Source organism: Tamandua tetradactyla, chromosome 10 (genome assembly GCF_023851605.1).
Source record: "Tamandua tetradactyla isolate mTamTet1 chromosome 10, mTamTet1.pri, whole genome shotgun sequence".
Lineage (NCBI taxonomy): Eukaryota > Metazoa > Chordata > Mammalia > Pilosa > Myrmecophagidae > Tamandua > Tamandua tetradactyla.
The window spans coordinates 108977292-108993378 of record NC_135336.1 but is presented as its reverse complement, the minus strand read 5'-3'; the positions used below and the strand labels follow the sequence as shown (position 1 = coordinate 108993378).

Genomic DNA, 16087 nt, shown 5'->3' with positions numbered 1-16087 from the left:
TCTGGGAGCGGGGCTCTGCTGCTGTTAAGGTCACACCAGGCGAGGTGGAGGGATTTTCACAAAGTGATCTTCAGTGAGAAAAAGCAAGAGGCAAGAAGATACACATGAGATAGTCTCTCAACTTCATAACACGTGGACCAAAAAATTCACGTTCAGCACGTGTGTGCATTTGTACACACATGTACAACGACATATGACCACGAGTGCCTGGGGGGGGAATGTGGGGTCCTCAGTAGGAACTTGATATAGTTAACAACCGGGGGAGAGGAGAAATGAGGCAGGAGAGCCAGATTAAAAAAGCAAAAGGAAACTAAAGACTGCATTAAAAAAAAGTATGAATAAAATCACCGGACCTCTAAAAATTTACAGGGGTCAGTATGCATGTATAAGAAAGGGGTTTGAGAACCTGATGGCAGACGGCACACGGGGCATGAGGGAGAGAGAGGTGTGAAGTGCACACGCAGGGAGGAGGGGGCATCTCGGTGGCTCACCTGGGGGATAGACCAAAGCCACGTGGTCCCCGACATTCAGCCTGCCCTTCTCCATCAAGGCAGCAGCCACCCGCTCGGCCTTCTTGTGCAGCTGGACACAGGTTGCAGTGCTGATGACTGTGCCCTAGAAGGGAATCGTCGAGGACTTCGTACGTGTGCTGATAAAGGCGGGGGGGGGGGGTGGTGGTGGTGGTGGTTTCCTCAAAACACTGGGTTCAAACTATGTGCAAACCACTGTACTCTAAAATCCTATGATTAGAAACCATGACAACATCTTAGTCGCAAAAACCTGCCTCTTTCCTGATCATCTGTATTAGAAAAGCATGGTTTCCAAGGGTGGAGGAGTGGGCAGTTGAGCATTTCCTGAGTTTCCCCTAGATATACAGGACAGAGTCAAAGATGCGGCTACTAAATAAAACTTTTTTGACTTTTTCAATGAAATATTTCAAATTTAAAGAAATTAGAATTATCCAGGTTCTCATAACCTATTAATATCGAGCCATGTGGTCTCAACTTTTCTTTTCTGAAATAAATTATCACCAGTCTGCCTGCATATTACCTTCCATTTCTATCTGCTCTGTCCCCAGAAGGGACCATTTCCCTGAATATAAATAAACACAAATGAGAGATAAACAGAAATGAGCAAGCATCCCTAAGAAAGATGAGCTGCAGGCCTGATCTGAGTGCGCTTGGACCTGCCCCTGCTGGTCCCTGCAGCCCGGCGCTGCCCTCACATGGCACCGAGCTCTCCAGCACCAGCTCTACAACTTACTCGCCACTTCTTCCTGCTGATGGACACTCGGACACCGGGGAGTGTGGCCAGTCTAATGACAGCAGAAACTCCTTGTCGTCTCCCTCCCTCTGCTGCATGAACTCATTCCACTCTGACCCTGGGATGAAATCTCAGGCAGGCCTCACAGCTGCTTTAAGTGTTTGTAAGAACGTAAGAAGTACGATTCAGTCTAATAATCGCAAAACTCCAGGACAGGCCAGCCTAATAACCTTCTCCCTGACTTGTGGCTTCTCTGAGTGGCAGAAAGCTTAAAGAAACAGAGTGGCAAACATAATTCTAAGTGGTATCCCTGAGCACAAGTGAGGGCAGAGAATCTCCTTGTAACTCCTGCCTGCAGGGGAAGACCCTGAGCTCCAGGTGGGACCCTGAGAGGTATCAAATCCCAGCAGCCTTGCCAATCTCTACCTAGTTAGGCACCATTTAGGACAGGGCAGGACACCAGACTCACGCCCAGGCTGCCCCTGCTGGGGAGAAAGACCCACAACCGACCAATGTCTCTGAGCAAACGCCTGGAGGATGGGTTCGCAGGGGGCCATGCCGCAAGGGAGTGGGCTATGTGTTTTGTGCAGCCAGAGCCTGGACTCGAGGGAGGCCTGTGCCAAGCCACACTCAGTCTCCTCTGTGGTCTTATGTCAAGGAAACGCACCTGCACCACACACAGCATGGTCATGGTGGAGCCTTGGCAGATGAAGGCAACCAAGTAGCGCTGTGCAGGGTCAGCACCAGGGACCTGGGAAGTGGGCCCAGGGCAGAGAGAGTCACTTCAGAAGCAGACAGCCTGTCTCATGACCACAATGGAGTCACCCACCAGACCCAGATCCTGCAGGAAGATTCAGCAGAGGGAAGTGAAGTCTGTGGTCACTCTTTTCCTGTTTCACCTGCCAGGAGTGTGGCTGGGTGCTAATTCTGGCTGATGCCAGCCCCTGGGGGGACTGAGCAGCTATGTAGCCCATCATGGAGAGGGTCTGTAGCATTCAGGTCACTGAGAATACGGTCCGAATCTGTTTCACTGCGAGCCAGAAGAAATTCCAAACAGCCTGGGACATATTCCCAACTCCTGAGTGTTTGGAACCAAGAGAGATATTCAGCAATTGGCAGAATTCCTGCTTGCTTCCCTACCCTTGTAGTAATAGATATCATAATGGATGGGGAGTGGGAAACCTCTGGAGCTGCCTCACCCCCAAAATATTACCACATCCCTGGGGAGACGCCCAGCAGAGCCTCATCAAAGTTGCCTGCTGGAGCTTGGTAGAGGCAGATGGGTCTTGGGAATCCATGCAGGTGCCCTCTAAGGTATGGTCTCTTTCTACCAGATCACAGGAAAGCCGTTTCAAGACCTGGGGTGCAGTCACCACTCTGTCCATCCTGCCTCCAGGCCATGACAACTCTGGGCTCAGTGCCCTTCTCCCCAACCCTCAGGGAACTATGCCATCTGTTGCCCTGATAGCCAGCACTCTTGGTGCCTGCTGGAGGGAGGGGAGGAGAGCCTGCACTCGGTTTCTAGGCTGAGTCATGGAGGACAAGTAGGGATATCACCTCCAGAGTAAGACATGCTGCTACAGTCTCACTTTCCCCCTAAGTGAGGCATAATTCGGGGTGAGCCCTTTGGAGTTTGAAGACAACATCAGGGTGTACCATTTGACCTCTTTACTGAGGAGCCTGAAAGGCTACAAGTACTGAGTACCTCCTAGAGAAAGAATTCTGTACCCCTCAAGGTTGTAGCGTGAGCATTTCTGCAAGCAGGTCCATGTCCTTGGGGATCCACAGATGCTCGAAGGGTTTTTAATGAGTCAGAAAGTTAAGTGGCTTCTACAGCAAGAAGGAGAATCACTGCAGAAATTCTCAGGATTTAAAAGCAAAGCCAAGACACATAGATTGATGAGGTGAAATAAAGAGCCCAGAATTAGGTCCATACTCATAGTCATTTGATTTTTGGCAAAGGAATCAAAGCAATCCAAAGGGGAAAGGAAAAGCTTTTCAACAAGTAACTGGTTATCCACATGGAAAAAAATCAGTCTCAACCCCTACCTCACAACATACACTAAAACTGATTCAAAATGGATCCCAGATGAAAATGTAAAAGTTAAAACAATAAAACTGCTAGAAAAAAAACAGAATAATTATCTTTGTGACCTCAGGGTTGGCAAAGTCTTTTTTTACATAGGACAGACACATAACAATAATAACCATAAAAAAAGAAAAAACTGATCAATTAGACTTTATGAAAAGACACTGATAAGAAAATGGGCAGGTAAATCAAATGGGAGAAAATATGTGCAAAACATCTATCTGACATAGGTCTGGCATTCAGTTGACACATAAGGAACTCTTACAACTCAAAATCAAATAGGTGAACAGCCCGAGAAAGGACAAAAGATTAAAATAAACATTACAAAATGAATATAAATGAATGCTCAATAAAAATGGCACATGCAAAAGAGTTCAATGCTGTCAGTTAAGGACATGCGCATCAAAAACACAGTAAGGTTTTGCACCACACCTGCCAGCAGGGCTAAAATCAAAAGGCTACTACACAAGACTGTACATTCCTACCTACAGAAAATAAGGACATTCTTCCTTTGGAAATGTCCTTATTTTCTGTATGGATTTAGGAGAAAAAGAACCATATTCAAATTTATCCTACCTAAGGCCTGGCTGCTCTGGTGCTTGCTGATGAAAGTGCCACTAACCTCCAAGGGGGAGGACCCTCTGGAGATGCCCATCAAATGCCAGTTCCAGAGGCAACATGCAAAGACAAACTCACTCCTCAGCACGCCACATGAATAACAAAGCTCCTTGTGGGAGGAGGCTACGAAACATGGAGGAAGTTTTTCATTACCTGCTTGAGACAGAGTATAATTTTTAGTTTACAGATAATTTTCTTCCAATACTTATGTTCAGTTGTCTTGGAACTACCCAAACCAAGAAGAAATTGTTTCTGATATAGATATCAGCAATGGAGTGGAATCAGTGCCCATTTCTTTCTGTAATGAAATGATAATGGAAAGCTTCCATAGTGTAAGTACAGAAGGACTACATGGCCACCAGCACACAACTTTTTCATCATATTTACTGATTCATGTGACTGTTCTGAGGTCTGCACAGACATAACAAAATGTGCATGTCTTCAACTGACAGCAAGGAATGCTGAGACTTGTTCCTTGTCAAGTTATAAAATAACCACTGGATATAGATATAAAAGACTCCAGAGACAAATACCGCCTGGATTTTTGAGTGCAGTGTGTTGTGCAAGTATAATCGACAAATGTGTCAGAACCGAGTTGCCGAGCACGGTCTGCAAGGGAGGCTATAGGTGTCCAAAACCAAGAAGAAGGGGCGGAGCACATGCTGCCTAGACGGCCCAGTCAGAGGGACGTCTGCGTGCATATCAGGGAAGTTACTAAGGGGAGCTAACACTTGGAAACCTGACACTGTTAATGAAAATGGGAAAGAGGAAGATACAATAAAAAACATATTTTCAAAAAATAGGAAAATCGAAGTTACCTGTTCAGACTATGAGGCTGAAATGATCCCATTAGAATTGGAAACACATCTTGGAAGTGCTGAGGCTGAAAACTGTCTACCTAAGTTCAACAATGATCTACAAGAGCTGATAACAAAAATGAAGTGTGATAATATTTCAAGAATTTAACATCCTTCAGTCATCAAAAATCCTCAAACCAAGATAGCTGCATTCAACGCAATGGGGAAAAGAGGGGATTTGCTTCTGTGGACTCTGTCACCTCAGAAGGTAATGACAGATTTGAACTACCTCTAGTATTTCTGAACTCTAAAGGCTTAAAGTCAGACCAAGCTGAAAATCCTGGAGACCATCTGCTGATCAAATCAGATGTGACAGATACAACAAAATGCAGAGAAAACCTCCACCAGGGGACAGGTCCACACAGGATAGAGCGATAGAAAGGAGTTTACGTTCAAATACAAAAGACCCTACAGGAAGAAACTCCAGCTTGTCAAAACCAGCAGGTCTTTAGTGGTGAAGAGTTGCCAAGTAAAACCAAGAATCGTTCATGCTTCTCCGAAGAAGTTGGATAAAGGGAATGTATTTTTACTGGATGACACAAAAGAAGGTAATGTGGGCCACTTCTTTAATCATAGCTGTTGCCCAAATCTCTTAGTACAGAACGTTTTTGTAGAAAACACACGACAGGAATTTTCCACTGGTGGCATTCTTCACCAAGAGGTACGTAAAAACAAGAACAGAACTAATATGGGAGTATGGTTATGAAGCTGGAAGTATGCCTGAAAAAGAAATCCTCTGCCAATGTGAGGTTAATAAATGTAGGAAAAAATATAAATATATAGCTAATGCCAGTTCATAAAATTAGTTTATGAAGTTGACATTACAGCCCTCAGTAACAGTGGAATTAATTTAGGTTTTGATCCACTGAGGTAACTTCTTCCAGTTTACCTTCGTCAAAGGTTCATATTTATTTCTAGTTTTATTTGTGTGACTGAGAAACGATAGGAACAAAATAAGGAAATTTGTTTACATATAGGGAATCTCTTTATTTCTTCTGCTATTCAGCTTTACATGAATGGAATGGAAATGTATACTTTATTTGAAATGCCTGTACAATTTTTAAATTGTATATTAAGAGAAACAAGCATCACAATAGAATCGTGCATTTTCCTCAAAAAAAAGGCCACAAGAAATGTTGGCAAGGACACGGAACAATAGGAATGCCCACATGATGATGGGGGAAAGTGAAATGGTACAGCACTTTCAGAAGAAGAATGGCAGTTTCTTACAAAACCAAACATATACCCATCCTATGGTCTAGCAATGTCAACTTAGTCATTTACCCAAAAGACATGAAAACAAGTATCCACAAAGACTTGTACAAGCACATGCACTGTTGCTCTATAGCCGAACCTTAGAAAAAACCTAGGTGGCCACAGGAGGAGAAAAGAGAAGTAAACTGGTGTGTGTGTACAATGGAGTATGACTCAGTGAAAAGGAATGTGCAGCAACAAGAATGCATGCACTCACATTACGCTGATGTGGTAGTTTGGAGCTGTGTGCACCCCAGGAAAGCATGTTTGTAAAGCTAATCCACTCCTGTGGGTGTGGACCCACTGTAAGGAGAACCTTCTGATGAGGCCCAGCCCAATCAAGAATGGTCTTAATTCTATTACTGCAGTCCTTTTCAAGCGGGGGGGGGGGGGGAGAGGGAGAGGGAGAGAGAGAGAGAGAGAGAGAGAGAGAGAGAGAGAGAGAGAGAGAGAGAGAGAGAGAGAGAGAGAGAGAGAGAGAGACACGCCTGGCCACGGGACAAGCTAAGAACCAAGGATTAACAACAGCCAGCCCCGGAATGCATCTTCAGGGAGAAAGCATCACCTAGATGACACCTTGATTTGGACTTTTTTTTTTTAGCCTCAAGACCATAAGCTAATAAATTCCCATTGTTTACACTGACCCGACTCATGGTATTTGCTTAAGCAGCCTAGAAACTACAACACTGAAAGAAAACAGCCACAAAACAGTACATCTGGCTCTGTTATGTGAGGTCTCAGAACAAACACCACTAGGCTACAGTAGAAGAAATGAGAACAGTGGTGTCTCTGGGTGTGGGGAAGAGAGGAGCCTAGGCTTTCTGAGGCCGATGGGAGTCCGGCACACCGACCCTCATGCCCAGCAGCCGAGGCAGCAGTCTGCCAGTGTGAACCATGAACTATCCCAGCTGCATGTCTGTCACACCTGAGGGCCCATGAGTCATCTAGAATCACTTGGAAAGCACCACTGCATAAATCAGCTGGTCAAACTCCCCATCCACGAATGTGATCATTCAGTCACGTTTTAACAATCTTTCTCATAAAGCTTTATTTAGACATTTTACCTACATGGCTCACGGGTTTCATGGTTAATGAAAATGGTAGATTCACAGCTTATATTTTCTAAATGCTTGTTCTGGTATACAAGAAGGTTTCTGATCTGTAGATACTGACTTTGTATCCAGCAGTCTTGTTAATTCTAATAACTTATCTGTAGATTCTTTTCTGTTTTTAGATGTAAACAATTGTAATTTCAGCAGTTATGAGGATTTTGCTTCTTTCTTTTTAGTACACCTCTCATCTTTCTTTCTTGGTTTACTGTGCTCTTAGGACCTCCAGTATGGACAGAAGGAGCAGTGGTTACACCCGTGTCTTTTTCCTAACTCTAATGTTTCACCAGTTAGTAAGGAGGTTTCTAATAGTTATCCTTATCAGGTTATTTGCCCTATGTCTATCAAAATAATCACATTTCTCCACCTTTATATTTATGTCTAAAAATTATATGTAAGTGCTAAAATTAAACCAACCTTGCATCGCTGGAATAAGCCTCCATTTGGCATCTTATATTTGCACATACAGGCACACAATTTGGTTTTTCTTAGTAGTAAACTTAGGAGCTCTACATCTGTGTTCACGTGTGAAATTGCTCTTAAACCTTCCTTTGTATTACTATCTTGTTGGGTTTGAGGTCATGACAGACTCATAAAATATACTGGGAGGCTTCTATTCTTTGAGAATTGTGTTTAAAATTGGGATTATTAGCTAAATTACTTCAATAGTTAGTAGATTTCATCTGTTTAACAACCTTTTTATGAGGAATGAGGGTAGATTATAAATTATTGGCACCATTACTTTAATGTTTATAAGTCTATTCAAGTTTTTCTCCCCTTCTTGATTCAGTTTTAACATGTAAGAATTTTTTTCCTGGGAAATTGTCTGCTGTGTCTAGGTCTTCAACGTGATTATTTTTTATGATTTTATATCTCTACTTTATCTAAAGTTATGTTCCCGTTACTATTTCTATTATTTTTTTGTGTCTTCTCTCTCTCTCGATCAATCTCAGTAAAATTTTGCCAATTTTATTAGTCTCCAACGGACCTATTTTTTATTTCATTGATTCTATTTTATCTTCGCTTTTTATGTCATTTATTTCTGCTCTGATCTTATTTCTTTTCTCCCTCTTAAGTTTATTTCATTGTTCTTTTCCTCACCTATTTGGTTAGATGCTTAAGTCATCTATTTTCACCTTTTTTCCCTTGTATAATCATTTAAGAGTACTCTCTCCTACTAAGTACTGCTTTACTGCAGTCTATGAAGCTTTGAAATATAATTTTCAATGTTTATTTACAAAATAAAACTTGCATTATGATTTATTTGAATTATTGAAAAGCTTAACTAACAATTTCCAAATACCTAGGTATTTCCTTGACTCTCTGGTTCCTAATAGAATTGCACTGTGGTCAGAGACACTGGTCTGTATAACATCAGTCCTTTGGTATTTTTATAGACTTGATTTGGACATTCTTTGATTGCTGAGTGCATGATTTGGTATATGGCTATTAGATACAGCTTCTTAATTGTAATGTTCAAATATTCTGTATCTTAATCAATTTTTTTATCTGCCTGACCTGCCAATTACTGAGTTTGAACTTCCTAATATACACAGGAGATTGGTGAATTCTTTCTTGTCATTCTGTATATAGAATGCTAAAAACATAGTCTAGCCTGGCTCAATAGTTTAATAAATACTGGCTATGGGGAATTTATTTATTATGTAGATATTATCTTTATTCTTAATAGTGTTTTTGTCTTAAAATCTATCTTTTCTCATAATAATACAACTATATGAGGCTTTTTCCATCCCTTTGCTTTCAAATTCATGTTTCACAATTACCATTTGACCACAGCATGGCTTAATTTTGTTATTAAACCAATATTAATTTATTCATAAACCCAGCCTACTCTGTCTGGGGATAAATGGGAGAACTGTTTTGATGTAACACAAGTGAGAACAGTAGGGTCTGTGGCCAGCTAAAGAAGAATGGGCATCCCACCAAAAGGCATTACAATTAAAACAAAAAGAAAAATAAAAAGAGTAACAGCCAAATGAAGCTTGGGCCACTGAGCTGTGCCCTGATCTATGCCGTCAGAGCTACACAGATGCAGTTTGATCTGTATCTTTTTCTTTTTTATCTGATTGGACTACAAGGCATTGAGGGATTTGTTGAGGTCTCCTACTATATGAGCATCTGTTCATTTTTCTTTCCCACCCTTAAATTCACTTTCTAGCCCCACCCTTAAATTCACTTTCTCTTCTCCTCTTTACTAATTTGCCTTCTGTAGGTACTTATTTATTTAGCTTTTCTATTCTTTATTGATTCCCCCCCCCCAAAGAATCTACTCAAAAGACATCTTACTGATTTAAAATAGCAAAAATTGCCTAAATTACCTCGAGCCCTTTATTCCTCAATCCTCTGCTTCTGGCCTCTGGACACATGCCCTTACGACCTTTTCTCCACTTGTCTACTCTTCTCAGCTGTTCACCACTCCCATCTTGCCTCCCATTTCCTCTGCTCCACTGTACACACCATCAGAACACGACCTGGGAGCCAGTTCCAGCTCCATTCTTCCAGAACGTTCAGCAGCCCTTGACATGGCTCACAGACCATGTGGCACCCCCTGTTCTTTCACCTCTGTTTTTACTAACACCTCCACTCTCTGCCTAGGAGGGTCCTAGCCTTTCAAGAATAACTACAGGTAACCATTTCAAATGTGTACTTCTAGGCCTGGTCACCCCTGACAAGACCCACACACCCCGTGGCTACCTGGCACTCCATGAGGCATCTGATTGGCATGTCTGCTGAACCCTCTTCATGGGGCTCCCCTTGTCTAAAGAAAAATGCTCTAACCACTCGCTTGGCCAATCTTCATCCTCACACTCAGGACATCACAGGTCCTGCAGATTTTGCCTTTAAGCCCATCTCAAAATGGTACACTACCCACTGCCTTAACCCTTCTCTAAACTAACATCCTCTCCCACAGGGAAATGGCCTCTGATAGCCTCCCTGCTCCCTCTTACAATCCCATGAAATCTCCTTTACTCCTAAACTATGTCATATCCCTGCAGCTCAACAAGGTCCAGAGCTTACCAACGCACACTTAGGGAACCCCCTCTAACAGAGCATTCTGACACACACTTAGGATACCCCCCAACACTGCTTCCTGACACATGCTTAGGGAACTCCTTTCAACAGAGCTTCCTGATGCACACTTAGGATAGCACACGCTCCCTAACCCCCTGGCCTTATCTGAGACCTTTCCCCTTAGCTTACCAGGTTCCACTACACTGGCCATCTTAAATGCAAGGTCATGCTGCCCAGCTTTTGCTCCATGGTACAGAAGTGCCTCTGTCCAGAGCCTCCCCACCCTGGTCCTGCTGTGACATCCTTGTTTTATTTTTCAGGCCCTCTCATCATGATCTGATTTTATCCTGGCCAGTCATTAGTTATTGGCTGTGTCCATGCTTTAGAACTCAATCAGTTAATAAATGTTTACTGCATATGGAACAGCAGTGAACAAGGATGACAAGATCTCTGTGCTTGTTTTCTAGCAGCGAAGGCATCTTAAGTGGCATGAAAGAAAAGGCCCCCTTTCTCCTTGCTTAACACTGTGTGTGTAACAGACACCCAGTAAGTATCTACTGAATGAAAAATTACTGGCCAGTGATGAGCAGTTATGAAAGCCCAAATAGCATTCTCTAAAACAACAGTGACTTGTCCTCTACTGTTTCAAAGCTCAGGAGTCCTTACAGCTTTTGTGACACATTTGGCAGCTAGTCAGACACCAATTTTATTGTTGTTTAACTTTCTGTAAAATAATCATTTTCCTTTGTTCATAAATTAAAGAGTATTTATATACAAATATACTCTTCCTAAATAAAAAACAAAACTGCAGCTGGTGAGAACCTTCCTTCAAATAAAGAACCAAGGAAAATATACTCGTATAACTCATACAAAAAATGAGGGCTCTATAGAAAAAAGAACATGCAAAGAGAACTGTGCCAGTCAAGGAGATTCGAACTCTAAAGGGCACACTGTTCTCTGAAAATTAAAGTATCATGGGTGCTGATGTCATTGGGTTTCTGAGCCTTCAGGCACAGCAGACCCCAGGCCTCACCTTGGCATTCAGCAGCAGGAACAGAGGGTGGTCAGGGGTGGTGTGGGCTCGCCACTGGAGCACATCGGCCAGGAACAGGAACTGCTCGGAGAGAAGGGATGGACGAGTCATTGGGTGCCTCCAGGGTTCGTCCCTGGTAGCCTCAGGGACTGGGGCACTCACCTTCCTTGCCTGGTCACTGTCCTCCAGGTGAGTGAGCTCTCTGCCTGAGGCTTGTGCGATTCTCTTCCCAGCAACGAGGTTACCCACAATCATCGAGGCTGGCCCAACTTCTGGAAATCAGGAAAACCCTGAACGACAAGCTGATAATTTCTAGTATTCTAACATGATAATTACATATAATTTCAATCATGGGCTTTATTTCTTTTGATTTGAAAACTCATATGAGCTGAACATTTAACTCTTCTATTAAAATACAAATAATGAGAAAGCCAGTTACAAGATTTATACTAAGTATCAAACAGAACCTTTCTATTGAGAAATTCAACATGTGGTATATATTTGGGGGGACATGATTTGACCTCAGCCACAACAAAATTCTTAATGTTTCACTGATTTTACTGTATTAATGTATATATCAGGAAAGTAAATCTTTCTGATTAAATGCATTTTATTTAGTGAGACTTTTTGTGTCCAACAGCCAGCAAAAGAAATGTTAGTTGTTTTAAAAATGGATACAACCAAAAGAAGGATAAAGTGCATGTAACAGTTGAACTTGTCGTAATGAGGGTTTAAACGTGTAGAAACCAAGGCAGGGAAAATGGCCTGAGCCGAGGCCTTCCACGGTTACAGCGATCCGCAGTGACTACAACAGACCACAGGGCCCCCGGGGCAGCGCTTGTCCCCATGCAGCCTGGGTAATGAGCACAGGTCCAGCAGGACAGGGGATGGTCAGCAGAGGGTGCCTGGAGCCTAGAACTTCCAGTTGCTTTTGGGTATCATTTCTACTCCAAAGGGGACCATGTTCTAGTCTTCCAAAGCTAAGAGGCTATGCCTGAATTCAATTACTGAAACTGGTTCTTGGCCAGCAGGTAGAAAACTACCACACGGGTAAAGCGGTAAAGTTATCATTTGGGGCAAAGCTTTGAAGAGACAGGGGTAGTAACACACCTGGCTCACACACACTCGCACCATTCCTTACTCCCAGCCCCAAAGACAGGAGCTGTACCAATGTACTGTCTGATGGTACATCATCACGTAATCACGAATGTGGCTGTTGTCAATGTAGAGAGCGAGCAGGTGGATATTGCTGTGTAAAACTGACCTGGTTGCTTCTGGCGAGGTTTGGGAAGGTTGGTGACACAGGTGTGCGGGCACATCAGCACATTACATGGGTGCAGGATCCCCTCCAGAAATCGTTGTCTGGTTTCAGAAATGTGAATTCCTCCGAGAGGAGCCTTGGGCAAGGTGTTTGCAGGAACAAGAGCCAGGCAGTACACGCCTACCTGGTGGATGCTGTCAATGGCCTGGAAGAAAGGAAGGCAGGCATAGGGTGGCACACTGGGTACTGTGCTATGGGCTTCACCGAAGGCCCATAGCTGGCTCTGAGCTGACCAGAAGCTGGGAGACATGACAACAGCATTGTGTGAAAATGGTAACATTCAAGACCAAGAGAGAGTGTGAGCTCTGGGAGACTGTGCTCAATGAGAAAATGAAATGGTGAGAAATGTGCAGTTTTCTACCATTTTGCAAAGAAAGGGGAGACACAAACCCACGGCACACGCACGCACACGCACACACACACACACACAGAGCATATACATATACATAAATCTGTAACTGCTGAGCTTAAAAGTGAAGTTAAAGAGAGAAGTGGTGCCTAGACCTGGGTCAAGATGGCGGCTTAACAACGTGCGCATTTTAGTTAGTCCTCCAGAACAATTACTAAATAACCAGAAGCAGTACAAAACAGCTCCTGGGGCCACGTCAGTGACCAGACACACAGCATATCCCAGTCTGGACCAGCTGGACCGGTTGCGAGCACCCCCCGGAACCGTGAGGTCGCAAAGCTGCGGAGGCCAGCGCCCCTCCCACACAGGCCACTTCCCAGAGGGGAAAGGAAAGGACTTTACCAGCAGCAGGGACTAGGCACAATCAAATGCCAACTGTGGAACTAATTAACAAATTCTGAATACTAAAAATAGGCCCCCAGGTTAGGTGAACCTGATTAAAGCGGAGGCTGCTCATTTTTGCCCCAGCGCCAAGGGGGCAGGACTGACAGAAAAAGGGGGGGAAAAAAAAGAAGGAAACAGAGGTTTTTGTGGCTGTGTATCTATAAAGGCTTGACTGCCTCTGGATACAGCAGCAGGACTTCTCAGGCTGCAACTGCCCCAGGCACAGGCAGAAGGGAGCTCTTTCGGGGGCTTATCTGGAGCCTGTGCCTTCCCCAGGGGAGAGGTGAAGCCCCACCCAGGTGGAATCCCTCCATCAAGGAATTCAGACACCAGGGCTTGGTAATCTGAAGCCATTAAAACCAGCCTACAACATCTCCTCTGTCTCCACCATGCTCCCAGCAGGAGAGTCTGCCAAAGTTAAAGGTACCGCATCATCTTATGCTGGTGGGACCTGCAGTCAGACAAGCACCACATACTGGGCAGGATAAGAAAAACAGAGTCCAGAGACTTTTAAGTCTTTCAACCTGCTGGGTCTCACCCTCAGGGAAAACCGACGCAGGTGACTCTTTCCTCCTGATAGGAGGCCAGTTTGGTCTGGGAAAATCTGGCTGGGGTCTATAATATCTAAGTAGACCCTCCTAAGTATGTGTGGGGGAAAGGCACCACACAAGCAGGGCAAGAAACAAGAAAACAAGAACTGAAAAATTCTGCTCTGTTAAACAAAACTTAAGCTAAAGGTCCAGATAAAGCTGAACGGAATGTCAAAGAACAGATAGAAAACAAATTCATCCAGCAGGAAAACCCTAGATAAAAGAAGTGAAAGCAATCTCCAGAATAAACTAATTAAGGTAATTAAATCCCTAGACGCCAGCAAAAAATAACAAATCATACTAGGAAAATTGAAGATACGGCCCAGTCAAAGGAACAAACCAACAATTCAAATGACATACAGGAGCTGAAACAATTAATTCAGAACGTATGAACAGACATGGAAAACCTCATCAAAAACCAAATCAATGAATTGAGGGAGGATATAAAGAAGGCAAGGAAAGAACAAAAAGAAGAAATTGAAAGTCTGAAAAAAACAAATCACAGAACTTATGGGAATGAAAGACACAGTAGAAGAGATGAAAAAACAATGGAAACCTACAATGGCAGATTTTGAGAGACAGAACATAGGATTTCTGAACTGGAGGACAGAACATCTGAAATTCGACAAGAAACCAAAACTATAGGAAAAAAAATGGAAAAACATGAGCAGGGACTCAGAGAATTGAAAGACAATATGAAGCGCATGAATATACGTGTTGTGGGTGTCCCAGAAGGAGAAGAGAAGGGAAAAGGAGGAGAAAAACTAATGGAGGAAATTATCACTGAAAACTTCCCAACTCTTATGAAAGACTTAAAATTACAGATCCAAGAAGTGCAGCGTACCCCAAAAAGAACAGATCCAAACAGACATACTCCAAGACATTTAACAATCAGAATGTCAGAGGTCAAAGAGAAAGAGAGGATCCTGAAAGCAGAAAGAGAAAAGCAATTCATCACATACAAGGGAAGCCCAATAAGACTATGCGCAGATCTCTCAGCAGAAACCATGGAGTCGAGAAGACCATGGGATAATATATTTAAATTATTAAAAGAGAAAAACTGCCAACCAAGAATCCTATATCCAGCAAAAGTGTCCTTCAAAAATGAGGGAGAAATTAAAACATTTTCAGACAAAAAAATCACTGAGAGAATATGTGACCAAGAGACCAGCTCTGCAAGAAATACTAAAGGGAATACTAGACACAGATACGAAGACAGGAGAGAGGTGTGGAGAAGAGTGTAGAAAGGAAGACTATGAGTAAAGGTAAAAAGAAGGAAAATTAGATATGACATATAAAATCCAGAAGGCAAAACAGTAGAAGAAAGTACTACCCATGCAGTAATAACACTAAATGTTAATGGATTAAACTCTCCAATCAAAAGACGTAGTCTGGCAGAATGAATTAAAAAACAGGACCCATCTATATGCTGTCTCTACTCAAAGGACACGAGGCCAAGGACACAAATGGACATTTACACACCAATGTTTATAGCAGCATTATTGACAATTACCAAGAGATGGAAACAGCCAAAATGTCCATCAACAGACAGATGGCTAAACAAACAGTGACATTTACATAAGATGGAATATTATGCAGCTGTAAGACAGAATAAAGTTATGAAGTATATAACAACATGAATGGACCTTAGGGACATTATGCTGAGTATGATTAGCCAGAAACAAAAGGACAAATACTGTATGGTCTCAATGATATGAACTGACATTAGTGAATAAACTTGGAATATTTCCTTGGTAACAGAGACCATCAGGATGTAGAAATAAGGTAAGATATTGGGTAATTGGAGCTGAAGGGATAAAGATTGCACAATAGGACTGAATATAAAAACTCAGAAATGGACAGCACAATATTACCTAACTGTAATACAATTATGTCAAAACACTGAATGAAGCTGCATATGAGAATGATAGAGGGAGGGGCATAAATGAAATCACAAAGAAAGATAGACGATAAAGATTGAGATGATGAGATGATGTAACCTAGGAATGCCTAGAGTGTATAATGATAGTGACTAAATGTACAAATTTAAAAAATATTTTTGCATGAGGAAAAACAAAAGAATGTCTTTACTGCAGTGTGCTGAAAATAGATGGTACTTAATATTTT

At 42.7% G+C, this 16087-nt stretch overlaps 1 protein-coding gene and 1 pseudogene across 11 annotated transcripts in view; one reads left to right on the top strand and one right to left on the bottom strand.

Annotated features, from left to right (window-relative positions):
- Window positions 1–16087, bottom strand: part of DIP2A (disco interacting protein 2 homolog A) — a 189644-nt gene that overhangs the window by 34536 nt on the left and 139021 nt on the right. For 7 of the 11 annotated variants that reach the window (XR_013158765.1, XR_013158766.1, XM_077119267.1 and 4 more), the window contains 4 exons: window positions 12521–12722; window positions 11419–11528; window positions 11257–11337; window positions 492–615 (listed from right to left, as the gene is read on the bottom strand). Coding sequence is in view for 8 of the 11 variants with exons in the window: in XM_077119267.1 (XP_076975382.1) it covers window positions 492–615; window positions 11257–11337; window positions 11419–11528; window positions 12521–12722 (517 nt within the window). In the remaining 3 variants the exon portion in view is untranslated. Of the gene's footprint in view, window positions 1–491; window positions 616–11256; window positions 11338–11418; window positions 11547–12520; window positions 12723–16087 lie in introns of those variants that run through there. The other 4 variants (XR_013158767.1, XM_077119271.1, XM_077119265.1 and 1 more) reach the window with 3 other exon arrangements.
- Window positions 3748–5627, top strand: LOC143648881 (histone-lysine N-methyltransferase SETDB2 pseudogene; annotated as a pseudogene).